The 21975-nt window shown below is 35.0% G+C and overlaps 1 protein-coding gene across 2 annotated transcripts in view; it reads left to right on the top strand.

Moving 5' to 3' along the window:
- Positions 1-9026: 9026 nt before the first annotated feature.
- IGF1 (insulin like growth factor 1) overlaps positions 9027-21975 on the top strand; it is a 46841-nt gene continuing 33892 nt past the window's right edge. The window contains exons 1-3 of one of the 2 annotated variants that reach the window (XM_018080216.3): positions 9058-9335; positions 11747-11817; positions 13552-13708. In XM_018080216.3, the coding sequence (XP_017935705.1) occupies positions 13558-13708 (151 nt within the window). In that variant the 5' untranslated portion in view covers positions 9058-9335; positions 11747-11817; positions 13552-13557. Of the gene's footprint in view, positions 9336-11746; positions 11818-13551; positions 13709-21975 lie in introns of both variants that reach the window. The other variant, XM_008927968.4, reaches the window with a different exon arrangement.

Genomic DNA, 21975 nt, shown 5'->3' with positions numbered 1-21975 from the left:
AGAATAACACAATTGGTTAAGCCATTTTTTTAGCAGACAAACCTTCTTGACAGAGCTTCCCAACCAAATCCTGAGAACACCTTTGTCGGTTTGTCATAAATAGTAGTGTGATAGCTACAGGCTATGTGCTTGTTAAGCAATGAAAGGATTTCATGTGTTTGGAATGAAGATTGCCCTAGACTTCCCAACTCACCTGACAGCCAAGAAAACCTAGTAGTAATTAGCAAGTACAAGTAATTAGTACACAGTGCATCTGCGTCATATCAGATCTTCCTGAGTGCAAGGTCACGTAATGGTTGCCTCCAGGAAGACTGAGCCACATAAAAATTACAGGAGGTTGTTTCGCAGGCAATATTTAGTCATCAGGGTCCCTCTGCCTACACATGGACAGGGAAACCAAGAAGCACATCTAAGTTCTCCAGCTGAAATGCACGTTTTGAGCCTCGAGTCAGGACCTGAGCATGCACCCTTCTCTGCTGTGTTTCCAAAGAAAGGTAGGGCCTAGGTTACTTGCTCAATGAAGTATAGACACAGATCCAAAACCAACATTGCTGGTAAGTAAGGCACTGATCACAACAATACAAGCCAGTTTTCCAGTCTTTGGGCACTACATGCCATGTGCAGCCACAGAGCAGCAACAATATTTTTACCAAATAGTTAATGAGATATCACTTTTGTGGCAGGAGGAGTAAAGTAAGAAGAAAAAGAGTGATTTCCATGCTCAAAGCCCAAGAAATGGCATGTTTGCTATTCAGATGGATCTTTTGCAAGACTGGAAAGTGCTCTTGGAGATGACAAATATGTGGTCACTCAAGTAGCCTTGAGTCCATCATTTTATTAACCTGAAATTACATGACCACAGAGTATTTCCCCCAAAAAATTCCTTTTTCATTCAGGGAAGGAACTGAAGGCACAGTGGGGGCTGATAACAGGGTTCAGGTACAAATGTATCTTATTTTTCTATATCATGTGTTTGATTTTTCAACCATAAAATCCCCTTGTTTAATTTAGAGGGAAGGGGATGTTATTTTTATACAGCAGCAATGTTACAGATTCTTCTGATTAAAGAAATACTGGCAAAATAGACAAATGTTGTTCCAGTAATAAACTGAACAGTAAGTTTACATGTATTTCAATATGACTAGAAAAATATATACCTATCACAACAAAAAGTAGACAAAAAAGCATCTTTTTGTTTTCATGTAAACACTATATGTTTATAGAATAAGAATACAAGAAAATTACAAATAATATCAGTAAAGACTGGAATAAAAGAAACAGAAACTTAATGCACCTATCAGAGTACTGTAATCTTCTATAAAGAGATTCAAAGATAATTTTAGAATTTAAAAAGGGCAACTGATTCTAATCCAGTATGTTCCATGGACTTGATAGAGGCTGTGGTTCAATGATTAGTACTGAATTTTAGGGCTTCCAATGCTGGATAAAAATATTCCAAGCATACATGACACAAAGCTTCAAACAAAACTCACTGTGCCTGTTAAAATTTGCTGAAGTTTTGACAGATTAATTTTGTACCTGAAGTCTTTATGCCGGCTCACATAACAATTGCTTTCACCCCTATAATGGTATGAAGAGTAAAATAACATGCCTCCTTCTGCATCCAGCATGAAAACCACATCAACACTGAATTCTGCTCTGCTTTATTAGATGAGATGTGATCTTGTGTTCACAGCTGATCTGACTCAGACTTGTGCTTCTGAATGACCTGGTACCGTGCAGATCCAGTATTAATTATCATAGACACATAAACCAGATCTGTTAAAAATATGAATCATTTACCAAAACAACCCCAAGCAAATACAAACATTGCAAAGTATAGGTAGATACCATGTTTGCATATATATTTTAAGTCAAAAGACAAAAGAATAGAAGCAGAAATTTATAAAGAATGAGAAACCTTTAAAATCAAACAATAAGCAAAGATTTTTTCTCCACTGATAAAATCTGCTACACAGCCTGCTATGCTTTTCAAATCTAAGATTGTTTTGAAACACAGATGATGTTTGGAACCATCTCAAAACAGCACCAATATTCAGTTATTTACTATAATGCTGATGCTGTTGCCCATAAAAAAGAAAGCTTTTAAATGGTGTCATTTTTCTAAAGAAGCAACAGTAATCTTTTATACAGAAAATATCCTATGAACAAAAAAAGCTTACAAGAAAAATAAAGATTTAGCAAACTAAAGATGTGATAGCTGTAAAAGCAGACATAGAAACAGGGAAGTCCTGTTTAAATATATAACACAAAATATGAAGTAAATATGTTCTCTTTCTCCTAATCTTTTCTAGGAGAACCTAAAATTCTAAACAATGAAATGAAATAGCTTGAGACTCTTATTTCTCTTCATCATCTATACTTCCAGCCCATGACACTTCTCACAGGACTTGCCCTTCCTTAACAAAGATAAAGCATGTTTTCTTAGTTCTTATTGGGGTTTTTTGTGTGACAAAGCATTTCATATTCATGATTTTTTATTTCATTTTCTAAGAAGATCTAAAATTCTACGTAACACTGAAGGAAAAGAGGTGGAGCTATTACAGAAAGGGTACAGAGATTTAAAATTATCTTGCCAATCTTAAATGGTGTTTACCATCTATTAGCACCAAAAGAAGTCAAGTCAGCACTGCAGGTGCTCATTACCACTGAAAAGCAACCCAGACAGTAGCCTCTTTGCCAGCAAGGTTTTTTTTTCTGCACAGGGCCATGGCTCAACCCATAGGCAGGTTCAGAGACTGGAAAAAATGTCATGCTAATGAGTCTGCTTGTAGAACCAGGACTCTACTCTAGAAACAAGCCATGTGTACGTATTCAAACTAAGGATTATTTATTAAATAGTCCCCTTACATCCCAAGTAATACATAGCTAGCCACTGGTGTCTCCAACTTGATGGGATGCAACTCCCTTAACTCTTATATTTCACTGTTTTCAGAGATGTTAGTCCTCACTTACCCAAGTTTAAATAAAAGCCTTATTTTCTTAAGCAGGAAAGACACATAAACTTTTATCATACTTCAGTATTAGTACTGTACAAAGAACAATCATTCCAGAAACAGTTTTGTGAAGAAGGTCTTCGACAGGAACACTTGAGAATGGTGTAATAGAAAAAAGTAAGAAAATAAGTAAAAGGAAGCATCTGTTGGGAACTCTTCCAGCTATGCTTAACACATTTGGAAGATGACAGAGACATAATACGCGCAAGGCTAACACAGTAGCTTGTCACTTCTTATAAACATACTGAGGTGGTTTTTGGGCCATGATAATGTTTTCAAAAAAATACATGATATAGCTTGCTCTGCTTTTTCTCTATGAGTCTCAATGTACCTAAAGTAACTATTCCTATTACACAGAAAGGAAAATATGGGACTGACTGGAGAAATTACTCAAGTGGCTCAAGGTAATACAGTAATTCAGAGGTAGAAATTATAGTAAGACCCAAGTTCAATGCAATTATATATAAGTTCTGTTAGAGATCAAAGATATATTTTTGTTTGTTCTAATGCATTTACATGGAGGATGCCCTGAAACCCAGAACCATAGATTTGCAAAACTGGTCTCAATGGCCTAAACTGCCGCCACCTTTCAGAAAAACCTAAAAACACATCTAATAACAAAATAACATTATCAAAGCAAAGAGATAAAAATAAATGGTTTAAAATACATCAAGCTTACTAAGCAGATATCAGATATCAGAACCACAAAATTTGTGCATAAGTCCTACTTTGCTAAACGTGGAGCCTCATTCTGCTATAGTTCAACAAACTTCATATTTTAAGATTAAAATACGGAAAGAAAATCAGAATTGATCATTTGATCAGATGATACTGTTTAAAATGACAGTTGAAGAGATGATTGCTATGTCCTAGGGATACAGTATAGATTGAACTCTGAGCTTTAATTGACACGGTGAAGTCTATTACAGAAAAGCACTCATGAATCAGAATCAATTAAGCTTTTATTTGGGGCAACTTTGTAATTCTGTGGGTTCTTTTTAGTACTTAAATTATTCAGTAGTTTCTTAATGAAAGCGTAGTTGACCAAAATCTAAGAATCATAATTAGGTGAGGTTGTTTATGGGAGGGAGCTCAGTATTTGAAGGTACAGAACCTACCGGCTTCAGTCCACTAAACACTGCATAAATTTTATCAGATAAGCTCCTTCTGCATAGTAAATCATGAGAGTGAAATGAATCCAGAAGAAATAATCCCAAGACATACAGTAAGAACCAGATTAATTGTAAATTAAAGAAATTAAAAATGGTCGAAGCAGAGGTTCTATTTTGTTTTAAAACATCTTATTTCGTCTCCAAATAGAGTTTGCTTATAAGTTTAATAAGGAATACTTTCTGAAGTTTGTAACTCATGCAAGAACTCTTGAGGCCGAGATAAAACAGACAGGCATTTTTGCCATGTGCTCACATTGTTTGCTTTGTATATATCCTGCTTGTGACAAAATTTCCAGTATTCAGTTCTCTTTACAGCTTTTTCTGAGTCATCAATTAAAAAAAAAAAAAAACAAAAACAAAATCACACATAGACATTGGCATTCCTGTGTCTAATTTATGTAAAAAGCAAAATACCATTAAACATATCTACTAGACTCTATTTTATAAAAATCTATGATCATAGATTTAGCCTTGAGATGACTCAGGAAAAAAAAGAATATTTCTCTACATTTCACCTAAATCTGGAAGAAACAGTTTAGGAAATTAAAGGAATATCTAAGGCCGTGCATTTCACTTCCTATGCATTTCACTTCCTACGATCTTCCTCATCTACCGGGAAGATATACACATATATGTAAATTGCTGCCCATCACAATTCCCACTTATTTTACCTTCTTTCGATACATGCAAGCATAGAGCTTATGCAGTCATATCTCCTAATTTTCTTTCTTTATTGACTCTGACTTTTTTACTGCTTTTAGGAATAAGAAAGAAAGCAACTTTTTTTGGACCAAAGATCATCTATTCAGGGCTTAACATTGGGAAAGTGAGAGCAAGACTACAAACAGCTAAAACTGGGAATTTCCAGTTTAATGGAAAATTCTGGTATTTTGATTATTCTGAATCAGAACAAACTATTTCAAAATTTCCCACAAAGCAGAAATTAAAAAAAAAAAACACTTAAAAAATGCTTTCAGAAATGTTGAAACACATTTTGTTTGAGCTTTTTAGTTTTGTTTATTTAATATTACTTCTCATATTTTGTATTTTTGTATCACATTCATAACCATACCTCATTTCATGCCACTTAATTAATGAGTAATTGCCATAATATATTATCATTTTAAAAAATTTAAGTGTTTAAATTGTGAACAAATATATCCAGTAGCTGATGTATATCTCACTTGAGTAGGAAAATAAGTTCAGTATTTGGCTTTGTATCATTTTTAGCAGCATTTGTTTCTGAAACTGGAAATAATATGGAGATATTCAAATTGTATTAATATTAATTATTAATATGGAGATATTCAAAATAGTAGCTACTTTAATTTGTACTACAAATTAAAATTACACAGTACTTTATTACATCAGAGCATTTTCACCATACTCTCTGCATGCTAGTTGCAAGCAGTAAAGCCCTTGCCGCCTTTTGATCTCAGCAAAGCTATTATTCTTACTCTACAAAATGTGAAATACTCAGTAATTTCAGTTTACAAGTCCGTGGATTAATTCTGACCTGTTACTAACATCGATTCTTTCTACCACTACTGCCTACAAGCAGTAATTCTGGACTGAGCTTCTCACACATCCATCCTGCTCTTGAAACACTTATGCTTTTCTTCATCAGCGAATGCGAAAGGTTTCAATTTACATGACCCTCTAAAATTCAGTCATGAAGCTCGCACTTTCCCTGCTCGCCCAAGTGAGAAACTGTTTTTCATGGCACTGCTCTCTCCTTAGTGTCTCTTCAACACTGGCAATGTAATGACAGCTCAGATTGCGTGCCCTCATCCTTCCCACCACATTTGTTACTTGGATTTCATCTAGCGACAACACTACTTAGGTCACCATGAAAAAAGGTGTTTGAGGGGTTTTTTTTTAAAAAACAAATGAATTAGTAAGATGATTTTGTTCTTGACTTCTCAACTTTTAACTTGAAAGGAATTTTCCATGATATACCTAACTAATCACTAACTTCAACACAAATTTCATATAAATAAGATACACCCCTTCACCACTTTCTTCAAAGACAATCTTGTCTCTGCTATTTTCACATAATGAAAAACAGCTGTTCACCAGCCACCATGTTTATTGTCTTCTTCCATGCTTTATCCCACCATGCTCTCCACCCTATCACCCTCTCAGGTGATATCTATTATAGTGGTTCTATCTTTGTTCCAGAAAACTTGTAATCCCAATGGAAAAAATGAAAAACAGCTACAAATAACTGAATATAGGTAAGAGTGATCTAATACAGAAGAATGCAAGAGGCATGCACACTGGTTAACTTACTGTAGTTCAGACTTTTTCAGGCATTGTGACAATGCTTCTACCCTTTTAAAAAGGATTTAAGGAGGGACAATATATTAATTTGGATAAATGATTATTTCTAGTTTTGCTATCTTCTATAAAATGGAGTTGTCCCTGGAAAAATTGACATAGGAACTCTATAGCTTCTAAGCATGTTAGTGATGTCATACGGATATTAAAGTGTAAAAGATGAGGATCAGGACACATAAATTCCTAAATACCTTGTTACATCTCTCACTCATTTAATATGTCTTTGTGGTTATTATATCACTGCAGGTCATATTTAAGAAGCCAAACAAAAATATATATGCTATATTCTTTTAATGTAGAATAACTATACACATTCCAATTAAATAATTTTTTTTGACCTGGACATCTTTTTGAGTATTTTGATGACTACCATAAATTCTGTAAACAGGTGCATTTTATTCAAGGGAATGTATGTAACTGCATAAGCACTTTAAAACAAGAACCAAAAGAAATAAGTGAAGTATATCAGAACCTCAGGCTGGTGAGGTGCATTGAGGAAAAGTGTTCAGAATGGCAAACACGATTATCAGTTGTTTAGAGACACTGTGATTCTCTGGTTACCCAGAAAGCCAAAAGTTGCGTCTTCTACTGCATCCTGCTCTCATGCCAAGAAAGGCCTGCTGAAACCTAGGAGAAAGCAAGCAGTGCAGAGAGAGAGAAGGGTTTGCAGCTCAGGCACTGGGGGAGTGGTATTCCTTCTTTTATTCGGGAAGAAAAAGGCAGAAGTATGGTCACCCACCTGTAGTACAGTAAAAGCAAAAATAAAAATATTGTCAGACCTTTGTTAATTTGTCATCCCACATTCTTCTGCAAGACTTGTGAAATAAGTGATACATGTACTATAGGTAGCATCAGGCTTTATCAAGCTATGTGTAGAATGGTGCCACTATGCAGTGACCTCTGAAATGCAGAGGGAAGAATAAAACAGACCAGAATACTAAAATATAGCATCTGCAGTACAAATGTGTATTAGAATACTTGAACTATTAGTATTACCTGAACTAAGCAAACTTACCTCAAAGCCCCCTGTGATTCTGCCTTTATGTTACATTAAAAGAAATCCCTTTCTAAGATTAATCAGCTTAGCTAACCATACAGTGTTTAAAACTGCACAGAGCAGAGTATTAGCCATTCATAGAGGATACAAATAACTAAATGTGTCCTTTCTGCCTGGCAAGCACCGTATAGTTCAAGGTGGATCTGAAAACTGAGAAGAGATCTGGGCCAACATGATCTCAATTGTTATTTTCAATAATAAAGTACAGCTAGCACCTCAGCATGCAACTCTCAGTTGAGTGGAAGCAAACAGGGACAAAATGCAATGTTCTGAAACAGCTTTTATGGAAATCATGCACTGTTTGTGACATGTATTTGGTCTCTGGAGATGCATTCTTGTTTAGTCCTCTACTTTTAAATGCCATCTTACAAATCCAAAGGGTAACAAGTACAAACTGTATCTATAAAACAACATCACAACTTTATTCTCAATAGCTAAGTATTGAAATGCAAGCATACATTATAAATAGAAAAACAGCTGGCTTGGAGCACATTGCAAGCCACTAACACAGTTGAGGGATTTGAATGACATCATAACCCGTGAGAGCATGTTGCTGGCCAGCTGGTGTTATTTATAATATACTCATAATTGAGGAAAAATAAAAAAGGCAAAACTTAGGTATTGCAGAACTAATAAAGTTGAATTCTCTCTTTCCCAGTGTCAAGTAAATTGTTATCAAGAGTAATTTGAAGATTACTACTCAAAAGGGGGGAAATCACATTGTAATTACAACAGCAGATTTAAAATATACACATCATAGAAGCCCCCCAAACTGGGCTACTTGTGCTACTATATTTATAGTACTGTAAATTCTAGGAAATTATACGATTTCCCCTGTGTGGTTGCTGAAAGATCACAAAGCTATTTTGCCCTATTTACAAGTAGCGCTTAACAATTTTGTTATTTTTAGTAAATTACAAACTGCTATTTTAGGGTTAATCACACAGAGAGCTGGAGGTTTTAATTGTTACTCAGCATATAGGCATGCCAAGTTTAATAACGTAAAGACGCATTAAGAAAAACATAGATAACTGACTGCCTGCTTTTCTGTACTATATAAATAAAATACCTATGCCTCTATGCAAAAATAAAATGTGTGTATATACACAAAGGTATGCATATATACAAACATTGCCCCTAGGCATATAAGTTTTTATGTATTTGAAATGCAGACACACACACACATAAATACAAATGCACACACAGCTATCTGAAAGTTAACTAGAATACATCTTCTTATTTTTCATGGCAGCACAAGCTCTTTTTGTCTGCTAACCCCTCAGTCACTAATTCATATTTTTTTAAAGGGAAAAAAATATGCTTCTGTGCTCTAGTTTTAAAATGCAAAGGTATGATGTTATTTGTCACCATGCCCAAAAAAGTCCTTACTCGGTAACTTTGCCAGAAGAGGGAGAGAGAGAGAAGGCAAATGCTCCCCCAGCTGTTTCCTGTCTACAGTGTCTGTGTAATGTAGATAAATGTGAGGATTTTCTCTAAATCCCTCTTCTGTTTGCTAAATCTCACTGTCACTGCTAAAATCAGAGCAGATAGAGCCTGCGCAATGGAATAAAGTCCTCAATATTGAAATGTGACATTGCTCTCAACATCTCACATCTCTCTGGATTTCTTTTTTCTCATCATTACTGCTAACAAATTCATTTCCAGACTTTGCACTTTTAAGAAGCAATGGAAAAAATCAACAGTCTTTCAACACAATTAGTTAAGTGCTGCTTGTGTGATTTCTTGAAGGTAAATCTTTATTACTATTTCAAATAATTTTTTAGTTTTATTTTGCTGTGTATTGTCTGCTTCTGGTTTGAAGAGTATTGTGCACTTTTCAATAACATTATTTTAGAACTGAGAATTATTTATAAATTGCTGAACATGCAATTTTATGTGATCTGGAAAATGGCTGTATGTAATAGTTGCAATTACATAGATGACTGTAAGGGTAAAGTATTGCATATACATGTCTTAAATTTCACTTCTATTCAGAGAACTTTGTAATATTTCAGTTATGTCATTATTAAAAGGTCCAATTACATCATTGTCTATATTGTTAATGAATGCTTCTGAAAACAAGAACTTTTAGCTATTTTCTGCAGGTGCAGGGTTTTATAGGAAAAAAGGTATTATTCAAATGTTAAGTTTCTGCAGTTTTATTATACACAATTACAGAGAAAAATGTTCATGCTTTCACAAGGAAACTTTCAAGGGATGTTGTCACTGCAGCAATTTTCTGGCAGCATCGTAGCATTTGCTTGTTTTTTGCTTTCATAAATTAAAAGTAAATGAGAAGTTCAGTTTGTTTTCTACATTAGAAACCAGCTGCGACTCTTGCTGACCTTGCATATTTGTACAGCTTAAGCAATTGTACATAAAGAAAATGGAAATTCCCTTACATGTTCATCTCCAAGTTCTCCCTTCTAGGGAGGGCTGTTTCAGGAAAGTTTGCATGTGAAGTTTCATGTTATGACCCTATAATTTCTGCACAATAATATAAACTGTCTTAGGTAAATTTGACTTCAGTAGGTGCATTGACCTCTGTTTCTGTCAATTGGCTCCAGTTCAACTTTCCATTATCAGCAAATTTACATCCGTCAAGAACTTTTTGTTTTTAATATTTTGCAAGGAGATTTATGCAGTTGAAAGAATTATCCTGTTTTAATTGTTTAAGGCCTAATTATTTTTTTACAATGTCTTACACTTAAAACACACTTATCTCATTCCTTAATGACCTAATTACAGGTCTGTAATTGTAATGGATGAAATCATTCCCTTAATGTATGAGGGGGCATCCCTTCCAATATACTTGAAAGATGAAGTTTTTTTTTTTAAAGTATTGAGCAAGGCACTAAGAGACATAAAAGTAATGTGCTAGTTCCTCAGCTGTGCATCCTGCCAAGCTTCCTTGGAATCAATGGAACATATTGATTTAGGTTAGCATGTAGCCCAGATTCTTTACTCATAGTTAACAATATTTAAACCTTGATCCGCTCTAGAGTATATAGGCTTTATTTATATAATAATTACTAGTGAATACTGTTATTGCATAATAATTACATATTTCTACTATGGTTTGATAATCAGGCCCACCCTCTCTGTAGTAAAATGTAATTTTGAGTATATATCTTTTGATTTCTTTCTATAGAATATACTGTCCATAAATATGTTGCCCCACTCCAGGTATTTATAATTATTGCAGATGTTCTTACATGTTACTAAAATGACTGAGTATGTGAAGAATTCTTATGCACAACTTTTGTCAACTGATAGTTTTTTAGGCAAAGAGGACTTACATAGAAGAATTAAGAAGTAAATGAGATGTAGAGTGTTCATATATGACATTCCTTTGTGGTGCCACTCTTCTGGACTGTTAAAAGAGGAATGCAGCAAAAGCTGGCTATTTTACTGAAAAAAAAAGGAAATTCCAGCTGTGAAAATATGGTCATTCTATGCAACTAAAAGAAGTGCTTAACCAGGCTCATCTTGAACCTGTATTCAATTTCCTAATGTAATTAGATGCTTCAATAAACCCCACCCACATGGCAAAGCTTTTTCTTTTAAGCTCTCAACTTTCTAGTCAAATTGGGGATAATGTAAGTATTCTGCTTGATTGTAGAGAACCTGAAGCAATATTGGATTACAACTTTGTATTTTCTCAAGAATATTCCTCTCAGACATAAAGTGGAACTTTGATTTTATCACAAACATATTGAATCAATTAATGTTGTGTTTAATTAAAATGATGAAGTAAAGTTAAAGTTTTAAACTATGTTTTGGAAGTAGTTTTAATGAAACAGTACTTAATTTATCAAATAATTGATTTAACCCTAGAAACATGTGAGTCTGTTTTCTTTTCTGCAAAGTTTTTACGTGTTTGAAAGTTCTTGACTGTTGTTAAATTTGGAGATAAAGTTAGAAATTCTCTGTGGTTTATACTGTGCAGCCTTTTTGGCTTCCACTAAAGGAAAAACAGTAGATAATCTGTTTTGTCGTAGTTCAGTGCTGATATTTATCTGAAAATGCAAGCCAGCTGAGAAGTCTTGAAAAATAAAAAATTGTTAAATGTCTAAAATTTATGTTTATTTCTGGACCAAATGTTATACGAGAACAAATTGCTAAATACATAATGTTCTTGTATTTGTAATGTCTTTCAGCTTTCTGAGGCAGTGTGCTAAACAGCTTTCTGCTTTACCTCCTCAGAACTGGGAACCATCTTAAACTGCAGGTGCATCACATTTATCTTATAAATTCAAAAACATGGCAAAGGAAAAAAGAAATTGTTGCTGTTAAGATATGGAATCATTACAGGAAATAATGCCTCATTACCATCATTCATTTATAATCTAATCTTTTTCCATCTGCCATTGCAGTCATGTCTGTGGATTCAAGCTTGTTGGGTTTTGCATGGCAAAGTTGGCTAAAGACTCTTGTGAATGGGAAAATATTTATTCATTCTTTTTTATAATACATCATGGGATTTAGATTTGTTCATTATTGTCATAGTGGAAATAGGGGACTCATCTAGCAAGGTACTAAGATCCCTTGCCAAGCAAATAAGAATTCTTAAAAGTTATTGACTAGAGAAGACTCAATACCCCACTGGATCAGATCCCAATTGATCAGACAATAGACAATTTCATCAGTTTTTCAAAAGTTCAGTGAAGAAATAAGATTAAATGGTCCCTGAAACCCTGAAAGAAACTTCAGGGAAGATTAATCATTTTACTTCAATTACTTTGTACTAGTTTGCTAATACAAAGCAGTTTTAAGCCAATTTTAACTGTATGTGGAAGACAGATTTGTAACTTCTTACCTGACTGCAATACTGATGTTAACCTTGAAAGAGAATGAAATTAAATTCAGATTTACACCTTTTGAAACTAGCATTTTTGGCAAGCGATCTAAGTAAGTTCAGAGTATGCATTAAGCACATTCTTCAGTGTCCTGCTACTACAGGTAAATAGCTCTTTCTAATATTAAAAAAAAACCAACAAACAAACCCATCTTCTTTGATATGTTGGGTAAGATCTTTGGACATAAATTGATACTAAAGGAAGTGGATAAATGGAATGGTGCAAGTTTACACTAATTGAGGATTGGCCTTTCTTCAATCATAAGTACAGAAAAAAGATAGTTTATAACCAAATGCAAATGAGAAAAGAATTATCATCTCTGTGTATACCTCATAGCCACTCCTGACTAAGAGGATATAATGGACGTCAATGAAGCATGGCTGCATTTCTCAAATGCTTCCAGATATTTGCCTGTTAGTAACAGGAGACTGTAAGAGTCACTGGTTGTGGTTCTCTACTATGGAAGGTCCCACATCAATTCCAGTAACACTGGCAAGCTGTACCTTGAAACTTTTTTTGGTTTGTCCTGGTATTTTCCTTTTTAAGGTAGCTGGAGAATCATGGAGTCCTAATAAAGAACTCTCTTCCTATTAGACCAAATCTCTTTCCATTCAGTTTACAGCCATTTATTCCTGTGCCAGTGCTGGCTTTTAGTTTAAATAGTTCTTCTCCATCATATGCCACCCCCATTTCCCACAGTACATTGGCAGGCAAATTTCATATTCCCTCAGCTTATCTGTCTAAGACAAACCAATTCGAAGTTCTCTTCCTTACTTCTATCATTCCAGGCTTCCCTTTGCCTGTCTATTGCACTCCCCCATATCCTCCTCTTGCAGGAGCAACCATAAATTGTAGTCACTACAGGGTTCCCTAACTTACATGTGAATGTGAACCAAGAATGTTCACCAGAAGACATATTCAGTTCACAAAATACATGGACTGGAATATGTAGACCATTACAAAATTATGATGAGACATTTCCTGATAGTACAGTTATTGTCCAAGAAATTATAGTACATATTCATGCTCAGCTCACGAGGGTGCAGGAGTTATTTTCTTTAAGACTCTGTTGGGAAATTCTGACACTGCTTTTGCTTCCTTGGCAGGTGAAGATGCACACTGTGTCCTACACCCATTTCTTCTACCTTGGGCTGTGTTTGCTTACCTTAACCAGTTCTGTTGCTGCTGGCCCAGAAACACTCTGTGGTGCTGAGCTGGTTGATGCTCTTCAGTTCGTGTGTGGAGACAGAGGCTTTTACTTCAGTAAGTCAACCTTTTCTTTCATTCAACTGCTAAACTTTTCCATGTAATCCATTGGAGTCTTCTCCTCCTCTAAATGGGCTTAGCTATGATCACCGAGGCTGCCGACTATGACTAGTATCCTTTATCTCAGAGACACTCAAGACTTCAATTACCATGAAGTCTCAGTAAAGAATAAATTTTTGCCTGTGTTCAACCTCTCTGAGTTTCTGATGAATTTTGCTTTTCAGACTTCTTATTGCTTTTAACCACTTTCCAGCTGCTGCTATTCCACCTGCTATATTACTGTTTTCCACTGACCTGTCACTGAAATTAAATGAATGAAAGCACACACTAGACCCAAGACATTCTTGAGGCAGAGGTGCATGTACCTGTTATGTCAGACTACTAGTAAACAGTTTAAATACACATTGTATCATATTAAAAACACATTAGCTTCAACATCTGGTTTGAAAAAAAACAAAAGTTGGACGGCAGCAAGCAGAAAGTTACCACGTCCAAGGATCCACATGCTTCATCAGTTAAATACAGGTGGAGGAAAATTCATGCATGGTGAGATAATAAAGACTAACACCAGTACAGGCAACAGATAAAATTAACTCTGCGATAGTGTGGATCAAGAAATATTCACCTTGTAAGTAATAGAAATCTATTTCTGATTTTCAGCTATTTGCTACTCAAATAACAAAGTTAATGAAACTTTTAGCTAGGAATATACATTCATTCTGAATGCATTCATTAACATACTTGTTCAAAACATCCTAGAATTTTTGTTCTTATAGCCTCTGAAGCTAGCATTTACTTTTAATAACAGTATGTGCTTCTCTGATGTTCTTTTCTGAGGTTATCCATCCTTCGTGTCTAGTAAGCTATCATTTTTGGGTTTTTGACCATACCCACCCTATTCCTATTAATTTCTATTCATGGAGTTATTGCTTTCAATATTTACTCCTTGCTTGCAATAAAAGCAGAAGTTCAGATTCTTGCACTTCTAAATTATAAAAAATCCTAATTTCCTCAACATATAAATTGTAGACATTTTCACATTTTCACTATCTTCTTAGTACATTCTATTATAGTTCACTTTTGAAACTGGGCACCTTGGTTTTGTATATGCAAAATAATTCACTATTCACAAAAGGACCTTTCTTTTCTGTATTTAACACTTTAGTCATTGTTAATGAGCATCTATTCTAGGCTGCTGTTGAACTTAGTATTCTGGTGCTAAGCACAATATTGAAACTACTGGAATCTCTCATAAAGGAACTTACATTTTTTTACCAACTCTTTAGGTGTTCACTTATACATCAGAATTTGTTATATTTATCAGCAGCTCCGTTACACTTAAGGGGTTATTTGAGTGTCCTACAAATACTTTATGGCTGGAATGAATGTAAAGGAAGACTGACACCTCCCTCTCCTGTTTCTGCACCAGAAAACAATGAGATATATACTACATCCTTTGAAGATTATAGCATTTTTTCTTTTACTGTGTATGTATCTTAGATGTTTCTCTCCCACCAAAGTCTTTGCTGCTTGTTCAGAGAGCTATCATTCTTGTTTACCACTAGAGTAGCTGTTACTGCCAAGCTGTCAGACCTACTGTTATGTGTACTTTGTGTTCCTCAAGGTAAGAGGTTATGTGAAATGCCAACCATTAGCAATAAATCTCTTTGTTTTCAATCTCGGTCATTCTAAGGTTTCACAATCTGTTTCAAATCTCTATCCTAAGCTAAGTCATCCTTACTTTAAAATACCTGAATGGGTTTCCAAAGTTTCAAAGGAGATCATTACTCTCACAATCTTGATTTTTTTTATCTGCTGTCAGTTAAGACTTTCTCTTAAGTTTTCTCTGGTTTTTTTTTCACATTCTGAGTTTCCACTTGAAGTAATGTAACTTGACACCATAAATGTTGACCTTGTTTTATATAGAAAAGTGTGGAAGATTTTACTTATGAATGACCACTTTTAGGAAAGTCTTGCAAAGTTGTAATCAACATACTGCAGTTGCATCATTCAATAGGAATTTTATGAAGCTGATATGTATGTGGCCCCTTGGATGCTAAGTAATGTGTCCTCTACCTGAATACTTCTGATTCACAAGGAAGCAATTTAGTCTGTTTTAGCCTTCTCCTTAAATCTAAAACACAGAACTGGAAAAAGTAAGCCCAGTAACACTGGTAAAGCAAATAGCAAATGTACTACCAAAGCTAGTGAATATTTTTCTTTTGTTGTAAAGAGTATGTCAATTAAAGTAGTATTTCAAGCCTTCCTTTCTCATATTCTGGTTCCTTTAAATAAAGTATAATCAATGGTAGTGTTTGCCTTTAACTTGCACAGGAAATAGCTGTGAGGGAAGCTTTTTCTTCCATCATTCTGTATTTCACTAGAGACTCCAAATATAAAGAATACCTTTTGGCTGAGGTGCAACTCCTGGTTCAGATTCAAGGTCAAAGATTCTGACTATTCCTTGGGAGCTGTGGGTGGAAATGAAGATAGAAATAACTGTATTACTTTCTGTTGAAATTCTGTACTTCGCAACCACAAGGCTATATCTATGGTTAGGACTGGAACACAAAAATTTCCTTTATATAGTCTACTTTGCCCAACTTTCTAGCTATAAAAGGAAACTCTTTTCAGCTTCTCAGGAGATGCCCCAGCTGCTTACCACACACAAAGGAAAGTATTGACTTCAAGAGGAAGTAAAATGTGGTTTCTACCACTCTTTCTTCATGAGATAGACTGTCAAGAAGCATTTTTAAAGTTTTTTTTCGGGGAGAACACTGCAGAACTCCCAAAATAGAAAATTTGCTTTTTTCCTTGGTCACACTTAATTCCAACAGGCAGTGGCTGCTCCTCAGAGAGCTTTTTTTTCTCCCATGATTCACCAGAGAAAAGCAGTTTGTCGCCACCTTTTATCTAGGAACATCTCTCTAGGAGAATTTCTGCCGCTGAAGTTCCTGTGTGCTAGGTTTTGTTGGGAGAAGCCAACAGAGAGCCTGGCCACTGCTACACAAGTAGCTACACTTAAACACAGCTTTTCTCAATTAATGCTTCTCTAGTCTCAAAACCTCTGGATTCAACAGTCATGAAGCAAAGTGGGATGGCTTCATCATTCACTTGAATATTAATGTCTAGGAAGGTCTACCATGATACACTTATTACAAAACAATGCTGAGAGCAGAGAATGTTGGAAAAACTAAAAGGACAAATAACAGGAAACTTACAGAAATTATAACCTAGAAGGGGATAAATTTTGCCTGAAATAGACTAGTCTTATCACAGGAATTTACTTCTTAGATTAGTCAAAAAATTATTTATTTGTACGTGTTGAATTTGCTGGACAATCATTTAATTCTTTCTCATACTCTTTCTTGAGGACTATTACTACCACAAGAAAGGAAAGCTTATGTAGTTTTCTCTACGGAGAAAATGCTATATTCTTTTTGATTTAGTTTCTTCTCCTTTGAAAATACACCTTTTCCAATAAATACATAGCAATCTGGCTAATAATACATATGAGTGCCAATAAAGAAACAGGTTTTTTATTTCCTTAGACATTTTCAGTCCTCTAACTTTTAAAGCCCAGTTAGATGGCAACATCTATTTGAAACCATGACAATCAACTTCATGAATTAAAACTCTATCTTTTTTCTGTTAAAAACACTGCTTTGGTCTTATGTTGAATCTTCTGAAGTATCACTTGCATAGAAAAGAAGGAGCAGAATTTAGATACCTGAGACAATGGATTTCCTCTGATATTCTTCAGAGAATGGAGAATGATCTAGCACATGCTTCCATATGGGAAACAGTGAATACCATAAAAGATGTTTTTTTCTGGTATCCAACTTAATGTTCCCTGTGTCAACTGCTTTGTGGAGAATTATTGCAGATTTTTTCTACATTTTTTGTCCAATAAGACAACCAAAATTGTGTGTTGTCCTTTGGAAAATCCCCAGCTGTGCATAATGTAAGACTATTAGTTTATAATTATCAGAAAATCAGAATAAGAACGTGAACATAATTTGGGTAATGAGAGCTGTCATCAGATCTCATTGCTTTGTAGAACTAAGGTGTATGTGGAGGAATTGCTGCCTTAGTAAAGAGGAAATAAGTGGTATAGCAATAGGCAATTACATTTTGCTTCTTCCATCTCCCTTTAGTTAAGAGCTTCTTGTTTACTTCAGAAAATCTGCTTTTAAGATGTTATTAAAGTTTCTAGGCCTGTCAAACCTATCAACATAATTACAAGAGATGGCATGGCACTCAGTTCTTTAAGTACTCCATACCTGTAGGAGCTATGAGTCATTAGCTCCTCTCTGCATCCCTGATTGAAAGGAGCATTAGTGTTAGAAGCCCAGCAGAGGCATGCTGAAAAGCTGCCATGGACACACACAGACTGTGGTGTCAGTGACAGTCTTACAAATCTTTGCAAAAAAGTGCTGGTCATCTTGGCTGTGTTCACACAGCAAGATCTAAGAGTGTTTTTAAGTTCCTTGGTCTGGCTGCATGCCCCATTCATGTCCAAATACTGCATCCATGGAAGATTTGGGTGTGTCAATCTTTACCCCCAGGTTTCTTACTTTCCTTATAGGAAAACTAACCTGGAAAGGAGCTCTAGCCAAGTCTGAAGAGTCAGTGCTCAGGGAACCAGAACTATAGGCACATTTACTAATACATACCTCTGTAAGAAAGACAGCTCTGTCCTCTGGAATGGTATCACTGTATAGCCAAATAGCTGACACATAAGTTTGATATGTGCTTTGTTGTTCCTAGTAGTAAACATTGAGGAAGTTCTCTGAAAATACGCCAGTCTTTGAAAGAATTTTCTTATTTTTTACAACATTAACAAAGGATAGGGAGTGTTCATAAAGTCTAACCCTAGTTTAGTGAGGTTAATCTTCTTAAGTTACCTCTTTAATAACAGAGAGAGAGGGTCTGCCTTCTTTCTCCATGGATCACACAGTGAGTCTAGGAGGATTTATCCTCTAAAACACACTAAATTTAGACCCTGCTAGCAGGTCTTCTCTGCAGCTAGTTCCTCAGGTCACCAAGGATTTAATAATTTTTCAACCTTTTCATTAAGCGGGACTGTAGTGGTGATGATAATTTTAATGAAGTGACTGGAAGCAAATAATTGATCAAAATTTCAGCAAGAAACAGCTCTGCAAAAAGCGTCTCCTACCAAAACCAAAGAAGTACAGTTTCTCCAGAAGTTCGATTTATACGTGTCTTTATTAGCTGCTAGATGTTAGAGATGCTAGTGCTTTTTATGATGTTTACCTTTTTTTTATGCACTAGACCAAGTTCCAGATTTGGTTTCAAATAACAGGAAGCTGTTATTTGACATTTGATTCCCTAACTGCTATATGTGTATTTAATACATTGTTTAGTCTCATGTTGGATAAAGTCACTCAAAGAAGCACTTGGCAAGATCAGCATGAATTCTTGGCATAGCTGCCCCTCTTACTTTTCCACTGAATCTTAAATACCAAGAAAAACCCTTCGCTGACTTCAATTCATACGCTTTATGCAATTGGCCAAAACTTTTGTATATAGACCTCTGCATTTGTTCTGGTATTAATGATGCATTTGCAATGCTTGATCAACAGTAACAAAAGTCACAAAGCAAATTATACAGTTTAGCAGAACTACACACTCTCTTAATTAAAACCTTTTGCACTGCCTACTTGTGCATCTAGGGCGATCTATACGGAGTGCTCATTCAAAGATGGAAGTTCATACAGCCATTTCTCTAGGGTTTGTTCAGCACATTAGCTCTCATGCATGCTTCAAACCTCTCACATCACTGAAAATCAAATAGAGACTTAGAGCCATTTTCTTCTCAGATCTTTGCTAAAAAAGGATGGATCTGAACTGGTTTACTAAACCATACCCAAATGCCAATATTTCGCTGTGGTACAAGCTTAATTGTTAAAAAATATGACAACAAATGCAAGGGGGTAACCAACAGATAAGTAATTTCTCAGTCTAGAAATCAAGACAAAAGAAATATCACACATGTATACTTACTGAAGAATGTATGCTAAATTTATCCCTGGTAATAACCACAGGAACTTCACTGTCAAGAGGAAGAAAAAGCCATTAATTCATACTTTCTTTGTGGTGCATTTAATGCAAACTACTATGAAAGATAAAGCTCAAGTACTGGGTCTAATTGTTAAGTAATGACAGGCACATTTCATGTTTGCATCAGTGAATGAGATTCTGAGAATAGGAATTTTAACATATATGTAGTATTTGGAGGGGCCAGAGGGTCACTCTAACTTATGGACAGTTAAATTCCTACAAAAATAAGATCCAAGTCTGAGATACTTGCTGTGTTTTCTGATTGAATACCATGTGCAGACAAATTTCATGTATTTTCAATGTTCTTGCTCATACAAGATAGAAGGTGTTCACTTACCTCATGTTAATTCCTTTCCTAGTGAAAACTGGAATAGATTCCTGTCATCAAAGAAATAATTTAGAGCTCAGCTCTCTCTTTCTTTTCTTTTTTAATATTTCCCATCTTTTGAAATTCAGCTGCCATCCCAGTCTTCCCATTTCTGCAAATTAACTCTTCTAGAATAATAGGATGCTTCCAAACAGCAGAACCTTCTGCTTCCTTATGTGCCCATAAAAGTGTGGAAGTGGGGAAAGTGTGCCCTCTTGAAGCACTTCCGTTAGGAAGTTATGACTCGCACACAAACCTGAAATTATTTTTTTTTTTTTATACAGAACTATTTGTTTGTGGTGTTTGTGTCTTTGTGTGTTGGGCAGAAATTTACACAAGGTTGAGTCTGCAGGAAAAAGAAGGGGTTGTCTCAAATCATTCTGACTTAACCCAGCTCACTGAACAAAACTTATGCATGTCCTCTTTCTGAAAATAAATATTCTAAGAATACTTATTTACTATTTCTATCTCCAAAAAAGTAAACACTTAATACCCCTAAATCCCATAAACAGCAAGTTGTAAGTAAAACTATTGAAAATTGTTTTGATGTCAAAAGAATGTTAATTAACAGCCATAGCCTACTAAGGCAATGGATAAAACCTAAGTTAGACACAAAAACTCTGCATTTCATGTGTCTGTATTCTAAAGATTATTTTAAAATATGTGGCTTATGCAAAGGTGTAAAAAGCCTAAGTGTTGTGGGGAAAAATGTAGAGAAGATTCCATTCTGGTTGTGGATCTGAAAAGATGAGTACATTGCTAATTATGTTTGATAGCTGTGTCATACCACATATAATAAATTCAATTTACAAAAGAGGGATATTTTTCAGTCTTGTCTCAGCCCCATCAAAATGACTAGGCATGAGTTTCTACTCTTATAACGAAATTTTTACAGCTTCCTTTTGTAAGTTTTCATTGATTACTTCAGGTTACATAAAAACTAATAGGGACATCTATTTTAGGTTACAACAGCAGATTTAAATTTTATACGTTTCACACCTTGAAACTTTTGTGGACAAGTAAGATGTAATAAGTTGTTTCTACATCCCCTGAATTCCTGAATTACTAGTCAACAGGTCTTCCATGAAAAAAACTTAGTTTTTCCTACGTATTTCAAGTTTTATGTTTCTTTCCATTAAAGTTTCCAGCCTTTCACAGACATATTTAGTTTGGCAGGAAGAATCTGGTGACTCATAGACTGAAGAAATTTGAGAGCAAGCTACTGAAAATGTATCTAATTTCTTCTTGTGTAATTTGGGAGCAAGCTACTGATAGTATGTCTAATTTTCCTAGTTTAATCAGATGTATTATTGGCAAATACATGTCCTGAATAAAAGCCATGTTTATTTCTGAAATATATAGCTAAGATTAAGTGCAAAACCACCATATATTTGCTTTTAGAACACTTCTGGGTTTTTTCTAATTGTTTCTGTCATTTTACTCTAAATCAATGCCCCTGAATGAAAAACAGAGGTATTAGTGAAACAATTTGCATTACAACCCTACTTATATTTTGTAAATCAGTAATATCAGTGTGTTCCTTATTATGTTTTTGGTTGTTTTTTGTTGGATTTTTTTCTTTTTGTTTCAAGGAAGGATAGGGGTCTAGGAAGAATAGGATGCTCTTATACCTCCATGATTCATATAGAGAAGGAGAGATGTATTAGAAAAGTTCTCCTTTGCATTTTACATTATTGACTATATTGTTCCTTTCATGTCTGTTCAGACAAAAGATTTTTAAATTCAGATCTTTCTAGACATACATCTTTTTCATTTATCTACATACCTTCTGAATGGTAAAGACTAAACAGAG

The sequence above is a fragment of the Manacus vitellinus genome, unplaced genomic scaffold (genome assembly GCF_001715985.3).
Source record: "Manacus vitellinus isolate BGI_N305 unplaced genomic scaffold, ASM171598v3 scaffold_5_pilon, whole genome shotgun sequence".
NCBI lineage: Eukaryota > Metazoa > Chordata > Aves > Passeriformes > Pipridae > Manacus > Manacus vitellinus.
Note: the sequence above shows the minus strand (reverse complement) of the source record. Positions and strands in the feature narration are given on the sequence as shown.